Genomic DNA, 26,036 nt, shown 5'->3' on the forward strand with positions numbered 1-26,036 from the left:
CGAGGTCCAAAGGTCCCAAGGCTCGAAGGCTCTCCTATTCAGATCATCTCATAAATGCGCCATGTTAGTCTGATTCAACCTGCAGATCTTTGAGCCAGGTCCATGACTACTGCACCACAGACAAGTGAGTAGACACCATTGCACATCAGCATTGCTATCGATGAAATGGGTAGTTCATGAGCAGTAGATGACATTTAGCTTTGGGCAGATTTAATTGGCTTTTCATAAAGTAAAATCAAACAAACAAAAAAACACACTGAGGTATTTGGTTGGCATTTCAGATACAGTAAATGGGAATACTAGCAACACTGGTTGTAGGGTACACTTTGACCTTTATGGATCTATTAATACGCACTTGGTTTATGCAAATATTTGCTTTATGTGTTCTAACAATCAAACCTAAAATAATCTTTCTAGGGCTCTATCCTAATTGTCGTTCGTAATTTTGCTGTGCTGTTATTCCATGGGGGTGTAGCGTACAAACAATAACTAGAAAGGCACTCAGAGAGTGCAGACCTCCGGTAAGCGCCATAGTTCCCTCCGTTTTGTGATTTACACCATAAATATTACGCCTACATTTATTTTATCTACACATTTATATTCCTTGACCCTAAAAACATATCAATAGCAATTGGATTCATAATGATATCAACACCAGTCCAGGGTGTACCCCGCCTGTCGCCCGTGACACTAATGAGGAGAAGCGGCATAGAAAATGGATGGATGGATGATATCAATATTAGTTCAGTAGTTATTCACAAAAGATGCATTTTCCGTAATGGTGGTTTTCTTCTGTGCAAATCATGAAAATGGTGGTTTTCTTCTGGATCTAGTGCCATAGCTTTTAAGATACAACAAATCCGCTGGCACACTCCAGATTCCACAGTGTCTTGGCTATATAGAATGGTGTTTGTTGCATGTTTATAGCTTGATTTGTTGTCTTCCTATTAGAGGTGTAATGAGTCATCTGCTACATGATGCATCCATTTATATTCCTATCAAGGAGATTATACATCAGGAGAGCCGACTCGGCATCCACTTCCGTATTATGCCCTGAGCGGGTTTGGCCGCCATTATAGGGGGCAGAATCCAGAAAAATTGCATTGAAAACATGCCCTCGGCACACTTCTTGGAATGGTAATTAATGGATTAGTGGAATGGTAGTGAATGATGCCATATGTGTGGTCCTACCTACACTTGCATTTTGTTATTTTGGTATTGTTTAATTATATACATACATACTGAATAATATATAATAATAATAATGTTTCTTGTTAAGCCTTAGTAACACTGTAAGGGAGGTAATATATATATATATATATATATATATATATATATATATATATATATATATATATAAATATATATATATATATATATATATATATATATATACAGTATATATATATATATATATATACATATATACAGTATATATATATTTAAATAAATTGTCATTTATTTATTTTATGAATTACAGTTAATATGATTTATTATGATTTTTTTATTTTTATTAAAGTGTACGCACAGCGTATAACTTTATTTTATACTCAGCTCAGAGCTAGTGAATACATTGTGCTTCATGCCACACTTCACTCTGTTTCATTCGTTTTCGGCTGAGCAATCCTGTTCTTAACTTTAAAATCCTTCATTCCTATGATCCAACTACATCGATCTGTGTTCGGCAAGTTTCCAATATCATTGAAAAGGTAATCAATCGATTGACTCGATACTAGGAAATAAAGCATTGGGTTTAAGCACGACATGCTTTATACGGATGTGTGTGTGTTTTAGCAGTTTTAATTATGAAGACGTTAGACTTTACTCGAGTCAGTCTGCTTGGGTGTGACGTCATCGTCTTCCGGGTACGTGGTGGTCATGGGAGCTGTAGTGAACCTGTGAAATACAGTTTCCCTTCATTCTGTATTCATATTTATCTCCTATGTTCTTATTTGAAATTGATTTTAAGCTGTGGCGGAGCTACGGGGTGGCCCGTGGTCACTCTCCGTCACTCCAGTGTCCCCACGGTTGGGGGACAATTTTGACAAACGGGGCTCTGTGGTGCAGAACATTAGTTCAGCCTAACCGCCGTTTCCACTTAGACGCATTTGGCTGCAGCACACAACTTTCCGAGGTAGTCCTGCTCAATTTGAATTTCTCTTGGAGATAAATAAAGTATCTATGTAGTTTGTGGAGGAGCTGTCAATAAAACCGTGTCTTGCACGAATTACCAGCGGTAGGTAAGTTTTCCAGCATCACTTTGTCAGTTCCGGTCAAGTTTTCTCACTTTTGTTGACTTTGACTTAAATTCTTAAGCGTCATTCAGCACATAAATCTTTTAATATTGGAACCTCTCTGTAGAAGCACGAGTGGGCATGTAAACCAAGGAGTCTAGAGTTAAAACAGGAGTGCCGATCGGCATTCACTGCCAAGTATGCCCTGCGCGGGTTTGGCCGCCATGACGGTGATCAGTCCAGAAACTGTGCATTGAAAACATGTCCTCGGTACACTGCACAGCTATTAAGTGCTCTATTAGACGGTTCAAAAGCAGTGGCGGAGCTACGGAGTGTCCAGTGGTGGGTTTGGCCCCCCCGGTTACTCCCTGTCCACCCCACTGGCATATCTAGACCAGGGGTCACCAACGTTTTTCCTTGTGAGAGCTACTTTTACAAAATGAAAATGGCCAAGAGCTACCCATTTTTGTAACATTTATTTTCAGAGCTTATTTTAAACCCAAACAAAGCGAATATGCTTGTTTTACCAGAACATTAACAAAATGCTGTTGTCCACAACTCACATTTTGTATTTCAGAATGCATTTCTTTCTACTGTTCTTTCATTATTAACTGAAAACCTGAATGAAAAGCAGGCTTGCGGGCACCTCATGTGGTCGTGGGGGGCTACATGGTGCCCGCGGGCACCACGTTGGTGACCCCTGATCTAGACAATTCAGGTATCAACTTATTGCCACTCCTATGTGAGTAATGCCTCCGGCACTGCTTTTAAGTGACATTTCTGGGGACAATTGTAGACGTAGACGCCGCACCGAGCGCTGAGCCGAACGTCAACGTCACCGCCATATTGGATGTATCAAGAGTTGGAGTGGAGAAGATGACTCATTCATGTGCTGCATGGAAATGTACGACTCGTTTTACTGCCCTGACCAAATCTCAGGGAATAACCTTTCACAGGTAAGACTCAAGACTCAGACTGTTTCCCAAGCATATTAGTGTGTGCATGTGAATGTAATAGACGTGAGGCACTAACTTAAATTTATTTGTAGAAACATGCAGAGCATTTACTTGTTTTAGTTTACAGATCAGCCTTGCCACATGTAATATGACGGCGACGTTGACGTATCGCAGCAGTTTGCTACGTACATACTGTATATTTATGATGACAATATGCAAATAAGGGCGTTTTGTACGCCTCTAGTAGCAGTGGCGCTTACTGATGTCATCATCCAGCACGGTGTGTCCAGGTCAAAACACATATGTGCGCTGCAAAACGTCTGTCATTTGTTTATTCTTGCTAGTTGCTGCACCGTTCGTTCAAATGGCTGCTCTGATCAGGAGGATTATCAGCACAAAAAAAAAGCCCCTGCTGCCATCGGCTCGTACAGGTGAGAAAGTTTCAACACCAAATTGAAGACACCATACCACATTCATTTGCTGAGGAATTTACATAATGTCCCTCACCTTTCGGTGCAAAGTGCAGGTTTGGATTGCACTTTGGATTTAAAGTAAATATTTAATCACGGCAAGGAATACCGCCCTCTACATGTATTGATCCTGATTTTTCTTAAGTATGTCAGCATAACCAATAATTTATACCTGATTCTTTTACAAAAAAACAACGGGACTCTAGGAAACTTCACCTGCACTATCCAGTATCCAGGTATTTATTTCACAGTCACACTGGTTGCATTTTTGGCTAAAAAGTGACTGAATCGATTTAAAGTTACTGAATTGTTTCAAATTGTATCGTTCTAAATGAACCAATATCATCCTTCAGTTGTATCGGCAACCATGAATCGTGATACGAATCGAATTATTATTAAAACGAATCGTTACACCCCTACTTCCTATGATGAAAATTCCAAAGGTCCCCTATTTTTTTTCATCTTCTGTATCATAGTGTCCGGAACTATTCCGTTATCTAGGTCAGTCTCTGGATCAGATATTTTGTAGAACCTGTTGGAAACTTGTCCTGTATTTTTTTTCCATGTGTTCTGACCATTTTTTGTGGAGTTATATGCACAAATGACAAAAATGGTCCAATTTCGCAATGTTAAGGAATCCTTTAAAAAATTCCTGGATCCATACGGTGGTCCGGATCACCCCCAAAATGTAATCAGTTCTTCCATATCCAATTTCCGACAATTCCTGAAAATTTTATCCCAATCCATTCAGAAATGTTCACGTTATTTTGAACATAGACAAACAAACAAACAGATAAACGCCGGCAAAAACATAACCTCCTTGGCGGAGGTAATAAATAATTTGATGTAAACATTGCGATCAAAACCTATTGGGTTGCTTCCAGGTAGCCTGCACTTGACATAGGTGGTCCATGCTACTAGATTGTATCGCTCTGCCAGAACACTTATTTTTAGAAATATTTTTTGTAAACAGCTGGAGGTGTGTCCTCATAGCCTAGTGTCAAGGAAAACTGCACTTTTTTGGAGTTTTGCCCATCATCCACAATCTTAGAGACATGAACACTAGGGATGAGCTGGATACTCGTTTTAGATGAGTATCCGTTACGAATGATGCATTTTTGCTGAGTACGAGCATGAAACGAGTACAGCTCGTCATTTTCCTTAATCGTGATGAAGAAAAATCTTCATTGGGTAACTACTCATGTATTCAATCTTCACGCTCTGTGATTGGGCAGTCACACACAGCGACCGTCCCTCCCTAGACAGAATCCCTACAGCCAGAAAGAGGAGTATGCGGTGCATTTGACAAGACAGAGTTGAAAGCGGCTCATGTCGTGTTGGTCACTGCCTCTGCTCCGGATGGGTTTTTTTTTTTTAGGTTTTCCTCATCTTGTATCTAAAGTTACTTGGTAATCTTGTTTCGTTACCTGTGTGGTGTATTTGACAAGACAGAGCTTTAAAGGGATCGTGTTGATTTGGTCACTGCTGGTGTTTTTGGTTTTTCGTCTGCTTGCTTTTAATTTGGCTGGTGATATAAACCTCAGTTGTACTTTGCTCGTAGTACTGAACGGGGGTGCTTTTGAGAAAACTACAATGAACAAGGCTGACAGATTGTTTACCTGTTTGATGGGAACATAACTGTTTTATATATTACTTTTTCATCTTATTTTCTTGCAACAGAGCCGACTTTATCTTAGCAGTATATTAATGGTGTTTATTAAATAATTGGACACTTATACAGTTAGAGCATTTACAGTGAGAGGCATTTCTTTCTGCATTTCCCATTTTCATGAGCATTTATGAGTTCCCACAATTTTTTAAACTTTGGTTTTAGTATAAATTTTGCTTGTTGTTGGTCACTGCAAACTCAAGCCTGTTTATACTCAGCTCCGCTTGACGACTTTTGCAGCATATATATATTTATTTTTTTTAATTACTTTTTTTCCCTTTTATAATGGACTATCTTAGTAATAACTGTTGTTTGAATGATGTTTGAGGAGGCCGGAGGCATTACTCATGTTTGAATGATTTTCACATGTAAACAACACATGTATGCAGCATTTTCTTTCTGTCAAGTTACAAATACGCTTGTCTGACCCTCAAGAGCCGGCGACGACTGTAACGTGGTGTGATGTCACATAATATCTGCAGTTAGTAGGGATGTCCCAAGATCTCGTGTCACAAGCTCTCGCGAGATAAAAATGTGACAAGATTTCTCGTTCAGAAATAAAATGGTCGTGGGCACTAGGCCTGGGACCATAATAAAGTCATTAATTAATCACACAATAAATATGATACTGAACCTGATCATTTATATATTGCCATGTGCATGCATGTCTGTTTTCCTTGTCTTTTGCCTCCAAACAGGCAGGAAGAGAGTTCACTCTGTGCATTGGTTTCAGCACCACATGTGTTCCATTGAACAATAGCATAAACGGACTGAGCCCATTTGTCAGTTCTGCTTCTCTTTGTCTCGGTGGGTGGAGGAGGGACCGCTAGCATACTCACAGAGTGCAGAAGAGTATAACGTAGTAGAAATGAAATTAGTAGAATGCAGTATATTGCCTTTTTTTTTTTTTTAGATTTTTTTTCATTGTACTTTTCTTAAATGTACCGTAAATTCCGGTGTATAGGCCGCTGCTTTTTTCTTAAACGTGGCTTATACAGCTCTGCCGCTAAATATGGCTAAATTCTAATCTTGTAATATCTCCTTTACTTCAGAAGTACAACTAATTGTTTAAATACTGTGCCGCTTGCGAGTCAGTGATGAAATGGTAGCTCAATCACGAGCTATCAGTGCACTCACAACAAGCTTGTCAACCCATTGGAAATCACATGAGGTCATATATAGCAGTATAACAACATAACAGTTTGACTCACAGTCTCATCTTATTAAGAACAACACCAAATTCATCACACAACAACCTAATACTCCAAAGGTATGCAGTGTTCCCTTGTTTATCACAAGGGATAGGTTCCCAAAATAGCCCGCAATAAGTGAAATCCACAAATTAGCCAACTTTATTTATTTATTTTTTACAATTATTGTATGTGTTTTAAGGCTGTAAAACCCCTCACCATACACTTTATACACTTTTCTCAGACAGGCATTAACATTTTCTCACATTTCTCTCTTGTTTGAACACAAAGTCCAAATCTCGTTTGAATTTTAATGATCAACCTATCAGGTTGGACACAAGATATTATATATAAGTGACTCACTCTTATTTCACTCATCTGACCGTGCCTCTAAGTCCTAACACCATACGGCTGTAGCGTTTTTGTATCCTTGTTAAAACATTGCTCCTGTCGTCGTATTTTACTCCTCCTTGTCGTCCTCAATAAACCGAAGATTCATTTACAGTATTCCGTAATGACGCCCTACAGACGCGTACTTAAACCTTCCTTCCTTCCTTCCTTATTTATGCGGCTTATACACCGGAATTTACGGTAATGTTAAAATCTCGTCTCGTCTTGTTCTCAAATTTTGTGTATCGTCTTGTGACACCCCTAGAAGTTAGTCATTAATGTGTAACACTTACGGCAATGCAGTTACAAAAGGATGAAGTCAGAAGTGCAGATAAAATAAAGTATCACAATAGACTGCAAAATATGAAGTAGACTATGTGTGACACTTGCGCAATAATACATTTGTCAGTGATTTGCATCATGTTCATGTGGTTCAGGTATGTTCTTGTGCCAGCTGCATTGCTTTTTAGTCACATTTTCTTTTGCGGTTCTAAAACATATTCATACAAAATCACATGCTGAGCCAACTGAATATAGTAAAAAACTACATTTAACTATGCAGTAGGTAAAAGTAAAAAGTCAGTGAAAGTTGAGTCAGTGTAATCATTATATATTTCATGGTGCCAAAACTACACAAAAAAAACTGCCGTCTATACCTCCCCAATGCATGCTGCAGTGATCACAATCAAATATCACGTTATTGCCATTGTAAGAGTCTTATAGCCTACAGCATTTATCTCTCAATTGCATATTCTGTAGTTTTAATTGTCTGTGCTATTAGCATCACGGGAATAAACATAATTGGAGCTTCTTTTTTTTTTATTGCTATGCATCACCAATTCAGGTGAAAGCCTGAGCGCTCAGCAAGTGACTCAAAATTGAACCATAATGATTTGCTTTTTGCAAGCAGCTTGTACAGGCAATAGAAATTGTCGATAAGACAAGAAGATAGAGCAGGTGTCATTCACAGTGCACGACCTCTGGGAGCCATGAGTGTGTCATAGTGGTAGGAAGCATTGCATAATGCCACAAAACACAGATAATGTTTCTCTAACGTAAGCACTTCTTTCATTATTAAATAGATCAGTTTGGGTGTTGACACAGGATCTGACACACAATAACCAGTATAATATTCACTTAGTTATTTACATCCTCTCCTTTATTTCCAGTGTCCAGCAGGCAGAGATGCCCTCAGGTCAAAGGGTTAGAGAGTGTAGCACCTCTGGTGAACTCTGTGGAGGAATGCCCTGATCCCATTCCCACCACCATAAAGGGAACCATCCCTTTATGGATAAATGGGAGCTTCCTGAGGAACGGCCCTGGAAAGTTTGAATTTGGCCAGGACAGGTACAGCACGCTACACCACTCACAATAGCTCAACTACCAAAACAATCAAAACCAAAAATTGGTTCTGATTCTAAGTTTGACAGAGGCTGCACTGTAAAATTAAACAGATGCTCACAGTAGTTAACAGTTTGAACAAAATTTATAGCACATTCCTGGTGCAAATTGCATGCAAGTACATGTGTCAACATGAGTACATTTCTTGGTACTTTTTTACAAAAAAGAAATACAGTAATCCCTCATTTATCACGGTTCCAGACCCAACTGTGATAAGTGAATTTCCGCAAAATAGGATTCCTTCCTTATAAATGGAATATTTTTGTAGTTGGAGCATAGAAAACCTGTTGATGACCTTCTAAATACGAACATTATTCGAGCCGTCTAGACATGAACTTTAATACCCCTATAATCATCTTTACACTCATAATATTCAATATAGTCGATATAATCAGAGAAAATAAGTCATTTTAGACATTAAATTTACTTTTGCTTGTGTGCATTGCAAGAAATGTGTTCAACATCATATGGAGTTTCAGAGTTGAGTTTTATCTTGGCATGTGTTACGGAAGCAACAGTAGCTTGTGTTATTATTATTATGATTATTATGTTAATACTGTTGCCCTGCGATTGGCTGGCGACCAGTCCAGGGTGTACCCCTCCTGCTGCCCGAAGTCAGCTGGGAGAGGCTCCAGCATACCCCCGCGACCCTAATGAGGAGAAGTGGCATAGAAAATGGATGGATGAATGGATGTTAATTTATGTTAAGTTATGTTATTACTGTTGTGCCTGACAATTCAAACCTGCCATTTAGGCAAAAAGATATGTCAAATTTCCTTGAATATGCATTTTTTTTTTTTTTTTTTTACAAATAGGCCCTATTCAACCAAGAAACAGCATAATTTATTAATTTATATATTTTTGATAATATGATAGTATTGCTAAGTTGCTGCAAACGTACATAGATTTGAGTGCAAGACCAGAAATAGATTGTATTAACTATACGTTTATTTTTGTGCTTGTAGTAGAACATAACCACATCTTACTGAGCGCATTTCTAATTTCTTATGATTTGCTCCTCTCATGTTGTCAAAATACTACATACATACACTGCAAACTACAACCACAATAATAAACATATTGTTAAGTAAATATATCTTTGACAGATTCAGAGTTATGCAAAAATTATGTAACTGATTTCTATGAAACTGGATGGATCAGCCACAGTGGACTGTTTTTTGTGCAGATCTGGATAAATCAAGTGCAGAATGAGCCATTTATATACACTTTTTGTTGTTACAGTCTGCTTGCATTTGAGCCAAGAGGAGCAGTGACCAACCAGCTCCACCATTTGGAGCTACGATGAAATAAGCTTGCTGCTCGTGGCCACTTTGTAATGCACATTAACATTAGATTTTCTGTTGAAACAGTCAGAAGGACATGTGTCGGGCTGTTCAACTTTGGTGGAGGTATTTTTGGAAAGGCTAAACTTTTGTATTGAATGTCATTAGATATGAATGTGTACCATGGTGTTTGTTGTTACTATGTATGTGCCTCTTTGTCTGCTGAACTTGTGCAATAACAAAACTGCAGGCTCCAAGAATCCTTCAAGCGGAATAATGTGAAAAATGTGTGGTGGAAGAGTTCACAGTTCATGAATCAGCCACACACACGTGAAGGCCCAGAGGCACTTTTCATGACAAGTTTTGAATTTTTGTCTTTCATCCACACAGAAGCAGGATTTCTCTCTGTTTCAGTGTCTCAAAGTGATGGTGTCACACACTCTTACAGTCTGTTTCTTTGTCCCCCCCGCCACCCACCCCTCCACCCTACCAGATACACCCATTGGTTTGACGGCATGGCCATGATGCACAGATTTCACATCTGTGAGGGCAATGTCACATACAGTAGCCGCTTCCTTAGAAGTGACTCGTATGTGCACAACTCCGAGAAGAATCGCATCGTAGTGTCAGAGTTCGGAACACTGGCCATGCCCGATCCTTGCAAGAACATCTTTGCTAGATTCTTCTCACGTTTTCAGATCCCAAGTATGTGCATTCTGTTCAAACACAGCTTATACTGTATCTCCATGTGGAACACTGGCATCACTTGATGCATTATTATGACTGCTGTATACCACTGGAGCGCATACCATAACCAAATGCACCGCATTAAGATCACAAAGTAAAAATCACACATGGAAAAAAGTCTTTAGAATTTGTGCTCAGGGCATTGTGTGTCTTATTGCTTTTGCAGCCTTTACAAAAGCTGTGGTGCATTATATTGATCTAATAGAGGCATAAGTCAACATTTGGATGTGCTGGCATGAATTTGTTTCATAAAAGTAATATAATTTCTGAGAAATCAAGTAGTGAGACATTTATTTTAAAACTATCAGATAAGGGGTTTAATACTGGCAAAAATTATCATAATATTGACTTTTTTGACAGCACTTACATTTGATAACATTACAATAATAGTTAAACCAATGTCTTATTTTTTCTTTTGGTGGTATTTGAAATTTTTTGATTTTTATAATTTTCTTAGGATATGTAGGATATAATATGTTTTATTAAAGTAGTAGAGTATATTTCAGCAAAACGTTCAATTCTTCCAAAAACATTTTGCACATCAAGTGTAATACATTAAACATGTCAACACAAGACCAAGTACGTACAGTCATCCAGGCTGCAATAAGTGAATTTCCACAAAGTAGGATGCAATATTAATAAATGCAATGATTTTGTAGTTAGAACATAGAAAAGCTGTTCATGACTATATCCGTGTGATTTTTACCATAATTAGACATGTAGACATGAAATAAAACTACTATAGTCACCTTTACATTCCTATTATTCTGTTAACTGTAATGCGCAGGCTACGGGATCACTTCAGGGACGCAAGAGACGGCCACCGCTAGCATAGCAAGCTACAAAGCTAATTAGTTAGCCTCTCCAATTTACTTTTTCTAAACTTAAGAAAGTGTTTCAAACAGAGTGGGGAATAAGAATAAAGTAAGAAGCCAAAACCTTACCACCTCCACATGGAATGGGAGGAGAACTGGGAGGAGAGCTACAGTATGTCATGTTGGCGATGCCATGGCGGACTACATGCAGTGTGAAGGTAATCTAATCTAATGTCATGTAACATTACTGATGCCGATTGACCAGAATATTACATATAACTTGTTTTTAATATTTTACTAATAGTCCATAGTCAACCACCAAATAGCGGCCATTTATTAATTAATTGATTTTCAAAAAAACATAATTGAATGAGGGAGCAATGTTCAAACTGTGATGTAGTGAGGGATGACTGTACATTAACATACGTGCACAGTTTCAGCTGGTTTTAAGGTAAAGTTTATACTAACTTTAATACTTGACCTTATTGTCAACAAAAAGAAAACATATCAGTTGATTTCAACCTTTCACAGCCCAGATTTGCATAATGATCCCTCTAAAATCATCTGTGTAATCCAGAGCCTCCTTGGGAGAGGTCATTAAATTTTTTTTTTTTTTTACATAACCACCAGAATAGATACTATTTCATAGCTCTAGCTTTTTTGAATAATATTGTAAAAGCTTGTGAGGATGACACATTGTTGATATGCTATCATTTTAGCCAGCATTTTCATATACGTATTATGAACAGAGGCTACAGACAACGCCAGCGTGAACTTTGTCAAGTACAAGGGAGACTACTATGTGAGCACAGAAACCAACTACATGAGACACATAGATCCTCAAACTTTGGACACAAAAGAGAAGGTTGGCAGACAACACAATTGCTCTCTGAGTTCTACTGAAGGTCAAAAACTGACGATGATGCTGCGGTTTGTCTGTCACAGATGGACTGGAGCCAGTACATTGCTGTCAACTCAGCCACAGCTCACCCACACTATGACCGCCAAGGGGCCACATACAACATGGGCAACTCACATGGAAAAGGAGGTAACACTCCCCCCAACTACAGTATTCAACAGCCTCAGACATCTGCACAATCTATACTGTAAGGCAAGTTTGAGTTAGGGGCAAGTGGGCCAGATCCCCACAAAATCTCGCAGGTGACACAATATCTTTCCACCAAGATAGTTATATAATACCAATAACACTAATGAGTAAACTTCTCTTATATTCCATGTAGCGCTGTTTTTTCAAGCAATTGTCTGACTGGTTTCTTTACGAATCTCCCAGTCCTTTCTTTGCTGTGTGGAGTAGCAGAGTGAGCTGGAATGAACTTTCATTTTATTCAGTTGGGCTTTGGAAACATAATAAGCATGACTGGTGTGTGTATACCTTACTCTCTTGAGTCACAAATTCTGCCTCGCAACAAACCTTAAGTGACTTTAAGTCACTTTATGTGACCAAGAAAAATAATCAGAGTAATTCTGTTAATCTAAAATTGTTGCATAGCTAGATTTGCAGGTTATACTATAGCACTGTGTTTCTGTATACAGTAATCACTCCTTTATTGCGGTTAACTGGTTCCAGACCAGACTGTGATAAACACATTTCGAGCGAAGTATGAGTTTCATTATAAATCGAATATTTCTTCGGTCTGAGCATAGAACACCTGTTTACGACCTTCTGAATATGGTTTTTAACACTATTAGAGCCCGCTAAACAATAATTAACATCCCTATAGTCAACTTTACACTGGTATTACAATATAGTAGATATAATAATATAAATAAGAAATGCTATTTGACTCACACATGTTAGCATTGGGAAAGTTCTTTGCGGTTGTTCCAGTTTCTGGACAGTTCTTCCTGCAGAGGCTATTGTCTTATCAATGCCACAGAATTACTGACACCTAGTGACCAGTGTAGAATACTACATATTGTATCGAACGTGTCTTTGAATGCATTTTCTGAATGCCTTATACGCTAGGTCCCCAACTTACGAACACAATTGGTTCCAGACGACCGTTCGCAAGTCGATTTGTTCGTAAATCCAACAAAAGGTAATTTACCAATTATATTCAAGATTCAAGAGAGTTTTATTGTCATGTGCATGGTAAAACAGCAGTTATACCATGCAATGAAAATCTTATTCTGTTCATTCTCCCAAGGAAAAGAAAGAAAAACACAAGAAAGAATAAGAACATAAGAAACATAAACACATATACATAAATACCAAGAAATTAAGCAACAACAACAGGAGAGACATTAATGCAAGTAAATAATACAAATAAATAAATAAATAAATAAAGTGCTATGAGTGTGTGTTGCGTGTGGCGTGTCTGAGTGCTTCATTGAGAAGCCTGATGGCCTGTGGGTAAAAGCTGTTTGCCAGCCTTGTGGTCCTGGACTTCAAACTCCTGTAGCGTCTGCCTGATGGCAGGAGTGTGAATAATGAGTGTTGTGGATGTGTGCTGTCCTTGATGAGGTTGTGTGTTCTGCGTAGGACTCTAGATTTATAAATGTCTTGCAGTGAGGGGAGGGGTGCCCCAACAATGTTCTGTGAGGTCTTGATCACCCGCTGGAGTGCCTGCCTATCACGTGTTGTACAGTTACCGTACCAAACAGTGATGGAGGCGGTAAGGACACTTTCGATGGTGCATCTGTAGAAGCAACTCAGGATTGTGGTGGACATGCCAAATTTCCTCAGTCTTCTCAGGAAGTACAGTCTCCTTTGGGACTTCTTCAGAATTTGTTGGGTGTTGTGAGACCAGGTGAGGTCCTCGCTGATGTGTGTGCCAAGGAACTTGAAGGTTTTCACCCTCTCCACCTCAGTCTCACCAATAAACAGGGGTCTATGTGGCTCCTTTTCCCTTGTTCTTGGGTCGATGATCATCTCTCTCTCAATATAGGTACTACATGTACTGTATACATATACAGTATATGCGTATGTATGTAAATATGAGTTTGGATGGAGTAGTAATACTAAACAAAGACAATTAATTAAAAAAAAACAATAATAATAAAAATGATATATTAATACGTAATGATAAATGTTATTTACCTTTGAAGAGGAGTGGTCGAGCATACGTCGTTGTGGTGGAGGAGGAGGAGGAGTTATTGAAAAAGGACAAATCGTCGTCGTCATTACACTCTTCTAAAAGAGGTAGTGTTCTGTGGGTGGTGTAGAATTAAGCAGGCCTATTAACTCTTCATAAACTTTAATCACACGCTCTGTCCGGGTTGTATCATACAGCTAAATTTAGCTTTCCATTTCTCCTTTGCACTCTCTCCCCAGTGTCTTCCTCTACCTGTTGGTCCCATTAGCAGTGTCACAGTGCCCTCTACTGGTCAAGCATGTAGCAGTATAAATATGGAGTTCCAAAAGGCAAAATACATGAAAATATAGACCAGTCAGCTTGCGTTCGTATCTCTGAATGTTCGCAAGTCGGATGTTCGTAAGTTGGGGACCTAATGTAGTTGTATTTTACTTCATTTAGACAAGTGGCATAGAAAATGGATGGATGGATGGATGGATATCCATTTTTATGCTTGAAAATGCTTAATTTTGGCCAAAAATATGTAACATTTGCTTCAATATGCATGTGTTTTGAGTAATAATAGGCTGTAGTCAACTACAACTACCACAGCGATGATTTATTTATTAATATATTTTGACAAACCTTGACAGAGTGAAGCCACAAAATTCAAAGTGTGATGTGGCGAAGTACGACTTTGCTGTACAGTAAGTGGTGGGTGCGGCACCATTTGAAATATCATGACCTTCATTGCAAGAGCTGTATAAAAAAAGCCCTTACAAAGAAAAACAATGCTAGGTTTTCAGGGGTGCTTCTAATGTGTTGCCCTTATCATGTACGTCAATGACTAAATAAGACAAAAAATACAAATACAATTATAAACATATTGTTAAAACAATGTAATTCAAAACCGAGTGTTATCTATTCACACACATTGATGTGTTTGCGTCCTACCTCAGGTTTCTTCTACAACATCATCCGTGTGCCCCCACCTGAGGAGACGGGGGCGAATGAGGATTGCGCAAACCTGAATGGAGCCAAAGTGATCTGCTCCATCCGGGCATGTGAACCCAGAAAACCTTCCTACTATCACAGCTTCGGTATGATGCACAGCATAGCAAAAGGGATAAGTGGAATTAATCAAATTCTATGGGAAGAGATTTAACTCCTGCCTGCTTTGACAGGCTTGAGCCTTACACTTGACTGATGTTTTTTTTCATACTCTTTATTAATTACTCATTTAAATGCTAGTCTCATCCTGCTACCTTTTGTCAATCACTGCGCCTTTGTAATGTGTTCAGCTCTAACCAGCAGTTTGTGTGACTGTCTCTAGTCCTCCTTATTACATACAAAACACTTTACCCTGCACTTTCTCCAAATTTTAAAATACAGTACATAAATCCTTTTATTTACTGTACTTTCCAGACATGGTTTTAAATAATATTTAATATTTTTGTGTGTAAAATGAAATTAACCTTGATACCAAAACATAATAATAAGACATCCCTTAACTTTGATAGCAACGGAGTGACGGAGTGCATGCTCTTCTTCACTCATAGTCCACAAGGAGTAAAAGAGAAGCGAAACATAATTGTGGAGTTAATCCACTGATGCTCATTGACCTGAGGTCTTCAAAGATTTTGGTCAAAATCTGAATCGTTCCACCTCAATTTAGAGGTTCAAATGTATATGTATATAATGTAAATGTATATGTATATACTAGTAAACCCATATATTTTCTCCTGTTTGTGCCTTCAGTCATGTCGGAGAACTACATTGTGTTTGTGGAGCAGCCTATCAAGTTGGATCTGCTCAAGCTTATGCTGTACCGCATTCAAGGAAAGAGCTTTCATAAGGTCATGACCTGGGAGCCCCAGTATGACACCATTTTCCATCTGGTCAACCTGCACACAGGAAAAGTGAGTTAAAAGCACACTCACGGGTTTAATATGCTCATTTAGCAAAAACTACATGGACAAAAGTATTAGGATAATCCACCATTAGGAACTAAGGAAGTAATTTTCACTTTTTGAGAAGATTGTCTAATAGACTAGACTGGGAATTCATCTTCATTTGTGAGGTCAGAGGCTACTGATGTTGGACCTCAGAGATGGCTTGCTGTGGTCTAGTCTCTAGTTCATCCGGAGACGTGTAGTGGGCTTGAGGTCAGGGTTCATTGCAAGTTCTTCCACACTATATCCTTCTAACTCCAGTCGCACTGAAACAGAAAAAGGTCTTCCTTAAACACTATACCAAGCATACAATTGTCCAAAATGCTGCAGTTTGCTGAGTATTTAGGGGGATGTAAATTGAACTGTCAGTAATTTATACTGTATCAAAGTTACACAATGTGTTCAACAGGTGAGTGAGGTCAAATACCGTGCAGCTCCCATGTTCACACTGCATCAGATCAATGCCTTTGAGGACAACGGCTTTCTTGTTATGGACATGTGCTGCGGGGATGATGGCGAGGTCATCGGAGACTTCACCTTGGAGAACCTCCGCAGAGACTCAGGAGAGGAAATGGACAAGGTACATGTGTGTGTGTGTGTGTGTGTGTGTGTGTGTGTGTGTGTGTGTAGGCATGGATTTTCATCATAATTCAGCCAGTGCGTTAGCTGTGATAGCCAACAGATGCTTTGCATGTGAAATAGTTTGCTGCAGCAGTGTCAGGACACGTGACAATACAAAGGTAGAATGCATATAAAAATGGTCAACAAAAATTACGGCAGAAGTGCATGCCATTTATGGTTTTACACACTTGTTCCCACGTGAGCACGCCCCTCTACACCCATGCAGCCTAAACACACAAACTTGTAACCTGTCTCCTACAACAACATTAGGTAGACCTGCACAGCCTCATGAATTGTATGTGCATTATGCTTATTGTGAATAAGTATATGTACTGTATAGTGCATTATTGTGGTTGTAGTGTGCAGTGGAGTATCACTATGCGGCATCATACTGAGAGGTGCTTCTTCTTTTTTTGCTTAACATATTGAGTGATATGAGGTCGGCAAATTAATGTAGTAACCATACATTTAAATGTTTGAAAAATGCTGTCATCCACCAGTAAACAACTGTAAAATATGAGTGACATGAAGTTGTGATTATCAAACGCCCCCCAGCATTTTTTCTGAACCGCCAACTTGGCTGTGACATCATGCCGAGGATGCTTTCCACCAACCAGACTCATCAAAACACAAACACGGACGCACAGCAAAGCGAAGAAAGAGAAATATTCCCAACAATAACACAACAATAACATTCACTGATATTGTGTTCTGATGAGTAGTTATTAATACATTGTACATTGTTACTACATTGTTACTACATACATAAACTAAACTACCGGCTGACAACAAACATAACTAGTGTGTTTGTTACGTCTGGCATAGCTTACATATTCAAAGCAGGAAGAGGACGGGATATTTAATGCTTTCAGTATGTTCAAAATTGAATGCCCTCTAGAGTCACCCGCTCTACGTGACATACAGCAGCTTTAAATGATGAATACTGTAAATGCACTGTGGTCAAACACATCATATTCACTGGTTTCCACATGTTTGTTGTTTCTTTTGTCAGTTTTACAACTCCCTGTGTAGAAACCTGCCGAGGAGATACGTCCTCCCTCTGAAAGTGGACAAACAAACCCCTGTGGACCAGAACCTTGTGACCCTGCCAAACTATAAAGCCACTGCCAAGAAGACACAATCTGGAGAGGTACTATAAATGTACTGTATAATGATGTGATTAATTCTGCATTACACTTCACAGTCTGTTAAGGTTATGGTCTATAATTATAATCAATACAGTCCATTACTACACACAGTTTGGAATTAAACACCTTGATGAGGATTAGTACTTACAGAGATATTTTTCATGATTAGGACAAATGTCAAGAATGGAGCTTTTTTATGGCAAATGAATGTAATTCTAATGAAAAATATGATCTATTAATTGAATATTTGTTAAATATAATATATTATTATTATAAACCAGATATTAGTAACAATATTGTTAACAATAAGGATGAAAAAATAAAAATAAGCCTGGGAATCTGAAAAGTGCTTTAGTTGTCAGAGCTACTTGATTGACACCATCCCCAGTCTAATTTACATGACTTGTGGTGTGTTGTACACAATGACTGAACACAAAAAAATTTACAAAATGTCAGTAAAAAATGTAAGTAAAGTCTTAACTCAGATTGTGTGAGTGTATTAATGTAAAGTAAATACATTTAATCATTTTCTAAACAACTTGGATGCTACATTAGCTTGCAAAAAAGAAAATAGTGTAGTGGATCACCTACATTTAGTGGTCAATAATAAATGTTTTGTGTTTGACTATGGCCTATTATTAGTCAAGAAATATGCATATTTAAGGAAATTGTACATATTATTGGCCTAAATTAAGCATTTGCAAGCATACAAATGGCTAAATGAATGAAAATACAAGTATATAAGGCATTCAGAAGACTCATTCAAAGATGTGATATGTAGTATTCTACACTGGTCACTAGGTGTCAGTAATGTTACATTTATGAGAAAATAGCCACCACAGGAAGTGTGCTGTCCAGAAAAAAACAACAAGGAACTCAAAAAACGATTACTGTACACTTTTTTTTGAGAAAGTGTTGTTTTAGATTCAGGTCTATACAGTGTTTGAGTTACACTGTACAACATCCGACTGTGAAAAAAGTCCATGGGGGAAGCTCTACTTGTGCACTTTAACTGCATATTGTGGTAAAATGTGAACGTTACATTAATCCTAGTGAGATCACAAACTTGTGCAGGTTTTCATGACCCACGAGGAGCTTCACGACGAAGAGCTGCTGCAATACGGTGGCCTGGAGTTCCCTCAGATCAACTACGAACGCTGCAATGGTCGGCCTTACCGCTACTTTTACTCCTGTGGCTTTGGACACGTCTTCAGTGACTCCCTGCTCAAAATGGACGTGCACACCAAAGAGCTTAAGGTCGAACAAAGACTGTTATCATAACTATACTGTATACAGTATTACTGGAAAGTAACAGACCTGTAGTTTTTTGTTTTTGATGGAGTACATGTTCATGGCATATTGCCTGTTCAGGTGTGGCGGTATCCCGGCTTGTTCCCGTCTGAGCCTGTCTTTGTTACTTCGCCTGAGGCTACGGAGGAAGATGATGGAGTTGTGTTGTCAGTCATTATCACACCCCGAGAAGTAAGTGAACATCTGCAGGAATGAAATGTACAGTGCGGGTTTACCCAAAGCCTCGCTGTCTCATACAAAGTGTCACTATGGAATTATGCACCGTGAGACAAATGAAAACTAATGCCTTGTGGTCATCTTTCCAGGACAAAAGTACGTTCCTTCTCGTTCTGGATGCTAAGACCTTCACTGAGCTGGGCAGAGCAGAGGTCCCTGTCAATATCCCATATGGTACGCACGGCGTGTTTAATCATATGGCTTAGATGTTCTGCTGTTGAACAATCAGCTACCTGAACCATCAACAAGGACACTTTATTCGCAGAAAGGAACATCTCAGTTGATGAAGAGTTAAAAAAAAATAAGAGAAGAAATAAGAACTGAGATGTCCTTTTTTGTAGTCCACTGACAGGAATAAGTGCATGTGAAAGGATATTGCTATGACAATAACGCCTTGTTAGAGACAGACAAGCCGTCACGTGCTTTCACTATGACCCAAATGGACAGACTTTTGAAGGACAAATACTTTAATGTGAGGAAATACTTTCAAAATAACACAAACAAATGTCAGCAGAAGACAATAAAATGAAATAAATTTCCCTCATTTCTGTTTAAAACTGAAGTGTTTTTTTTTTTGTTTGTTTTTTGCATCATTACGCCACTTGAAACGCAACACTCCCAGTGCGAACAGAGCAGCACTTAGGAGGCATCAAAATGCATCAGAGCAAATTCAATTTCTGTCAAAGTAATGTGATAGAAATGGACAACGTCTGAAAATGCCTTGAAAACAAATGGATCCGACTGGTCGATAGCCTCCTGAGAGTCTGCCAGAGGTCACGTCACAAATTTGGTGCTGTTGAAATGAGCAAAACAACGCTGACATTCACTTAAACGCCGACATGTCGGACCCGATGAGGGAACAAGAGCACTTTGATGTCGCAATAACAGCCCAAACAAAAACCCAGCCGTAATAAGGAATGTCCGAGGTGAATTCTGGTCAAGAATATGAAGTAGCCTGTGGCTGCGCCTGTCACTCTACCTTCCTCACCAGTGGCTCTAGCCATGCCTTCAATGGCTGTCTTCACCCTTGCATTGATTTTAATGGGCTGATGTCACCTGACCTCAGGCACTGGACCTGGCACAGCCTCTAAGAATGCCATATGACTACTAATCTTTTGCTTTTAGAATTGTAGTCAGAAAAACAGCATGGAAGTAATTCAACAAGCCTAATCCAGAGTATAAAGTTCAAGTTCAGCCCTCGTCCTGTTTTGACATTGCAAGTCACGCGTCACGTACTGTAACACACACACATGCGCATGAGTTATTATGGTTGTTGGCAGCTCATGAATGCGATTTTGGCAAAGTTTAACTACTAACATTAGCTACACAAATGACTCCAAATTGTTGATCACCACTCTGAGACTGCTTTTGTGTATGTGCATGCGCTAAAGTCTCGATCACAGCCGGTCATACGGGCTCCTACAGCAGGTCTACGTGCAAGAAGTGCACTGAGGGTACATGTGTGACGTGCTGATTTTCGAGCCGAAGAGAGGCCGCAGAGGTTTTGTCATGTCAAACAAATTCTGCAGGCGCTTACGTTTTTTTCAGGTTGCAAGACAAACTTACGCACTTTGTACGTTTTCGTGCGTCGTCCAGACGGCCAATTTGCGTCTTTTATACATTTTACTGGTGTCAGGTTTGGTTAAAATGTCAATTTTTTTTGGACGTCGCCCTTGCAGATTGTGTGTCGTGCGCCACACATGCACATATGTAACTCGTGTGGCCAACGCTCGTTCATATATTTTGTACGTCCTCCATGCATGTCAAGATCTTACTTGACACGCATTCGGGTGGGTAGTTTTGAATTAAGAGGAATTTATTTTTACGTTTTGCTGTTCAAGGCTGACAGAACTTTTCCCCCCACCTGAGAATGCAAAAGTCCCAATTGTCTACTCAGAATGGACTACATATATCCTTCTCCATTTACCAGGAAGTGACCTGATAACTAACAAAAATTATACAATTCAGCAAATTTGAATTGGAAATTTTGATGAAAATGTGGAATAATACAGGAATTGAATTTTGGTCTTTGAGACAAAATGTAAGTGCTCTCCCACCGTGATTACAAATCTGTAAAACCTTCATTAACCAAGTTGTGTGCTAACCTATGGACTGACAAACAAACCCACATAAGGGGCCCGAGTTTTTTCACATTTGTCTTGATTTATTTTCACTTTTGTGATGGTTTGTAAGACGTCTGAACCCCAGTAAGTGCTGTTAAAGAGTTTATTTTTTCTTCTCACCTGTAATACTGCAAGACTTTTTTCTAAGGGCCTGACCCAGCTATCACATAATGAAAAAAGAATGTTAGAACCAAACCAAGAACTAATGTTTAGATAACATTAAAAAAATTGCCACTGCAGCCAAGGGGCAACCAACAGATGCTCACCAAACCAAAAAAACATGTCTGAAAAAAAAAAACAAACTTAAAGTTTTCATAACAACTGGGATCTGATAAATTGCTAAACTGTGTGAGCATACAAATAAAATTGCATATAGTATTAGTGGGCCTTGTGGGTCAGCTAATATGATTATTTATACAATTTGGAACAGGTGCAAAAATGGTGCGGACCACTCTATTTAAATGAGGATTTTACGTGTGCTGCCATCTGTCGACATGGAGAGTTTGGGGGAGCAAAGGGGCCGTAAAAGAAAAATGAGATTTGCCATGGAGTTGGAGGTCTTGGTGGAGGATGCAAACAAACACACTGGTGAAGTCAGGGACATCACATCATCATAGTACAGTATTGCTAAGTTAGTGTATTTTTTTCATTTAACATACATTTTTTATACTTTTTACACTATACTTGAGAGTGAATGTTTGTTTGTCTATATGTGCCCTGTAATTGGCTGGCGACCAGCCCAGGGTGCACCCCGCCTCTTGCCGAAAGTCAACTGGGATAGGCTCCAACAAACCCCCTCCGCCCTAGTGAGGACAAGAAAGAAAAAATGAGTGAATGTTTTACACTACAACATGTGTGTTTGCACTTTGCACCTGCCTTCCAAACATGCTAAAAATACACGGTACACATATTTAATAAATCACATTGCAGGTGCAAAATGACAACATTTGTATCTTCGCCTCCCATATTTCTATGTGTTATGATAATCTGCATGTATTCTGCATATTCATGAAGGCAAACACGTAAAATGGATGTCCAGTGTTGTTTTGCTCATTTGACAGATGCAGTCCTCTGTGTTAGTAGATCCGCTGTGCACACGCTATCAAGTTTGCACGTGTTTTTATACACGCCAACCTTTAGTTGATCAGGCCCTTAAGAGTAATGTAAGAAATTCAAGAACAAAATCTTGGCATAATCAGTGTGCGAGTGTCTATGAAGATTGTTGGATCTTGGTCTGTCATTCTAATTTATGACTGTTTCCACACCCAGGCAGAGTTTTACTTTATCTGCTCTAACAAACTTAACAAAACAGAAAGGTTTGACTGACAGCATATTGCTGTAATTAATTTAATGCCACATATAATACATTGTGAATTACCAACAGCAATATTAGAGCCATGTTCTGTGCTCGACCAGGGTCTAATAAGCATGCTGCTCGAGTCTCCCAAGATACGCATTAATTAGCTCATAATTTCTAATCTAATCAGTCATGCTTAACCTCTCCGCACAAGCCTGACAGTGTGTGTGTGTGTGTGCTTAACGTTTAGTTTATTAGTACCTGTGACGTGCGTGGCAGACAGATCCAGGTGACCTTTGCCCTCGGTTAACCCAGAGTTAAATTTTGTTTGCAAAGCTGCAAGGCGAAACAAAACCTTATCAGCGGAGCCGCAGACACGTTTCATTCAACCCATTCCCAAAATGAGACACTAAGAATGGAAATCAATGGTCAATTCAAGGTGTTCTTCTTGATAAGTTTTACTTCTACTGTAAAGTGCCGCACTAGTGCTTACGATGCAGCTAACTGTGTTTGTATGCAAGCTTGTCTCACCTCATTTGAAGCTGACACTTTGTGACTATAAGCTCTCATCTGACCTCTCGTGAGTCTTATGTGTTATCGTTGTCATTATTTGCCTGCAAATACATCGTGATGTGTTCCATATTCAGCATATTAGTCACACTTCTTAGAGGCAGGCATTTGCCCCCGCTCAGTGCTGTGGTCTTTGTTCACATGTTATCGTCACGGTCTGCAGCATCAACTGACTGATTATACTGTATATCCAGTGTGTGTGTGTGTGTGTGTGTGTAAGTGCTTATAGTGTGTGTTGTAGTTTTTTTTTTTTTTTTTTTTGTTTTTTTTTTAGAATAATATACTGTATATGTGCATAGAGGCATGCATGGGGCATGTGTGAGCATCTCTCTGCGGTCTCTCTCCTCCCTCTGTAAAGAGATGCAGCATGTGAGATACAGCACACCCATTGGCCTCAACTTTAGGTACACCTGCACACTGAGACGCTCGTTATTAGTTTATATATTATTAAACATGCAGAGCTTAACCACCTGAGCTGGCACGCTGGTTTTCTATCAAAATTACATAACACACTATCGCTACTTACACTATCGCTTTTTCTGTTCAGGAATGCAAGTGAATAAATCAAATTGTCTTAATCAAGAAATAATGATATGATCTACTATTTTAATTGTTTTGTAAAACATGACAATTCATGGATGACAATAATGATTATAATTTAGCATTAACGATTATTAAAGATTATTTTGGTAAAAGTAAGATCTCGACACGCGTGGAGGACGTACGAAATAGCTGAACGTGCGTTGGCCGCACTAATTACGTATGTGGTGTGCACGTGTGGCGCACAACAGACATAGGAGTCTGCAAGTGCAACGTATGACACATGTTGGCTGTACGGATGACACACAAAGACGTACGAAGTGTGTAAGTTTGTGTTGCAACCTGAAAAAAAAACATAAGCGTACGTAGAGTTTGTTTGACACACGCCCTCCGTGCGACCGGTTGTGACCTAGACTTTAGTGCGTGCATACACAAAAGCAGTCTCAGAGTGGTGATCAACAATTTGGAGTCATTGTGTGGTTAAGATAGGCTTTTTTCATAATAAATAGAAATTATGTATAATAATAATCAGTGTAAACAAGTTCAAAACTCTTCTTCCTTGTATTTTGCAAACATCAACTGCTTGTATTGTTTCTTAAAATCACTCATCTTGGTGCTTTGTTTGAGTTCCTTACTCAATCCGTTCCATGATTTGATTCCACATACTGAAATGCAGTGGGTTTTTAGAGTTGTTCTCCTGTATATGTGTTTTAAGTTTAATTTTTCCTTGAGATCATGTTTCTCCTCTTTTGTAGAAATGTAATCTATGACATTTTCGGGTAATAGGTTATTGTTAGCGTCATGCATTATTTTAGCTGTTTGAAAATGTACTAAATCAGCAAATTGTAATATTGGTGTTTTTAGAAATAAGGAATTTGTATGTTCTCTATACGCGGCATTATGGATTATCCTGAAGATTGCTTTTATAGTTATTACCCCATACCTCCAGACAATAAGTTAGATATGGTAATACCAGAGAGCAGTAAAGTGTATGGAGTGATTTTTGATCAAGGACTAATTTTTCTGTATTCAACATTGAAGTATTTCTCGCCACCTTATGTTGTATATTTTTGATGTGAGATTTCCAGCTCAGTGTGGTGGTGGCTGAGTGGTTAGCACACAGTCACACAGTCTGGAGATCGGGATGATCTGGGTTTGAATCTCCGCTGGGCATCTCTGTGAGAAAACCCCGTGTGTGCGTGGGTTTTCTCAGGGTACTCCGGTTTCCTCCCATTTCAAAAACATGCATGTTAGGTTAAATGTATTTTCGTATACCCTTTCAATGTCCCCTCCGTCTATTTGTATTTGGTCTATGGCCCTGAGTATGATGTAATGCTGTACTACTACAACCACAACAATAAGCATAATGTTAATAAATACCTCTCTGACAATGTCAGTCAAAACTGCTGAGATCGTTATTTTTGTAAAGAGATTTTCTGACACAGTTCTCGTACAATATTGGAGCTCATTGAACTCTGGTCACTGACTGTAACACAGCAATGAAATCCCTTGAATGTGAGAAGAAAAGACATAATGTCTATCTAATGACACTTTTTGACATTTAAGCTAATAAAAATGTCACCCCCCTGCTGCTTAGGTAACTGCTCTTGAGTGAAAAATTACTTTGGCAAGTGCAATGTTTTGTTTTTTTTTGTCACTTGAAATAAAAGGAAAAAAAATGTAGTGTAGTTTCATGGTAGCTATTTGTAAGGTACGTTGTGATGTAATAGAAGCTCTATTCAACAATTGTAATGGATGTGCCGAACCACTGCAGTGCAAATGCAGGGTAGATGGTGGATATAGTGCAGTGCAGATTCCGACAGACCCCCAAAACTCTGGAGGTGGACGAGAAGAAACTCAGGCCAACACAAGCGGAATGAAGAATTCACCATTATAATGGCAGCCTGGGCTGACAGTCAAGCATCATTATGAGTCAGCCGCACGGCACTTTGTCACTGTCACTGCCTTTAAATGGAGACTTTTGTTTTCAAGATTTGCTAAGATTTATGACATCCTCGCTACCATATGAGCGATGATGTACAACAAAGTCATTTTGTTTAATGTGAAA

General features: G+C 38.9%; 1 protein-coding gene across 9 annotated transcripts; it reads left to right on the top strand.

Moving 5' to 3' along the window:
- Positions 1-25,503, top strand: bco2l (beta-carotene 15, 15-dioxygenase 2, like). Of its 9 annotated transcripts, none has more exons than XM_054773926.1 (14): positions 2,002-2,240; positions 3,031-3,190; positions 3,535-3,621; positions 8,079-8,256; positions 10,087-10,298; positions 11,905-12,020; positions 12,101-12,203; positions 15,150-15,290; positions 15,949-16,109; positions 16,552-16,722; positions 17,776-17,913; positions 18,986-19,168; positions 19,283-19,393; positions 19,528-25,503. In XM_054773926.1, exons 3-14 carry the CDS (start codon positions 3,555-3,557, stop codon positions 19,642-19,644), a joined length of 1,698 nt encoding a protein of 565 aa, XP_054629901.1. In that variant the 5' UTR covers positions 2,002-2,240; positions 3,031-3,190; positions 3,535-3,554; the 3' UTR covers positions 19,645-25,503. The 9 variants fall into 9 exon arrangements, with proteins under 9 accessions (XP_054629906.1, XP_054629900.1, XP_054629901.1 ...); XM_054773929.1 differs by having other exon boundaries at positions 2,002-2,236; XM_054773928.1 differs by lacking the exon at positions 2,002-2,240 and adding an exon at positions 2,379-2,952.
- The last annotated feature ends 533 nt before the right edge of the window (positions 25,504-26,036 follow it).

The sequence above is a fragment of the Dunckerocampus dactyliophorus genome, chromosome 4 (assembly GCF_027744805.1).
Source record: "Dunckerocampus dactyliophorus isolate RoL2022-P2 chromosome 4, RoL_Ddac_1.1, whole genome shotgun sequence".
NCBI classification, from domain to species: domain Eukaryota; kingdom Metazoa; phylum Chordata; class Actinopteri; order Syngnathiformes; family Syngnathidae; genus Dunckerocampus; species Dunckerocampus dactyliophorus.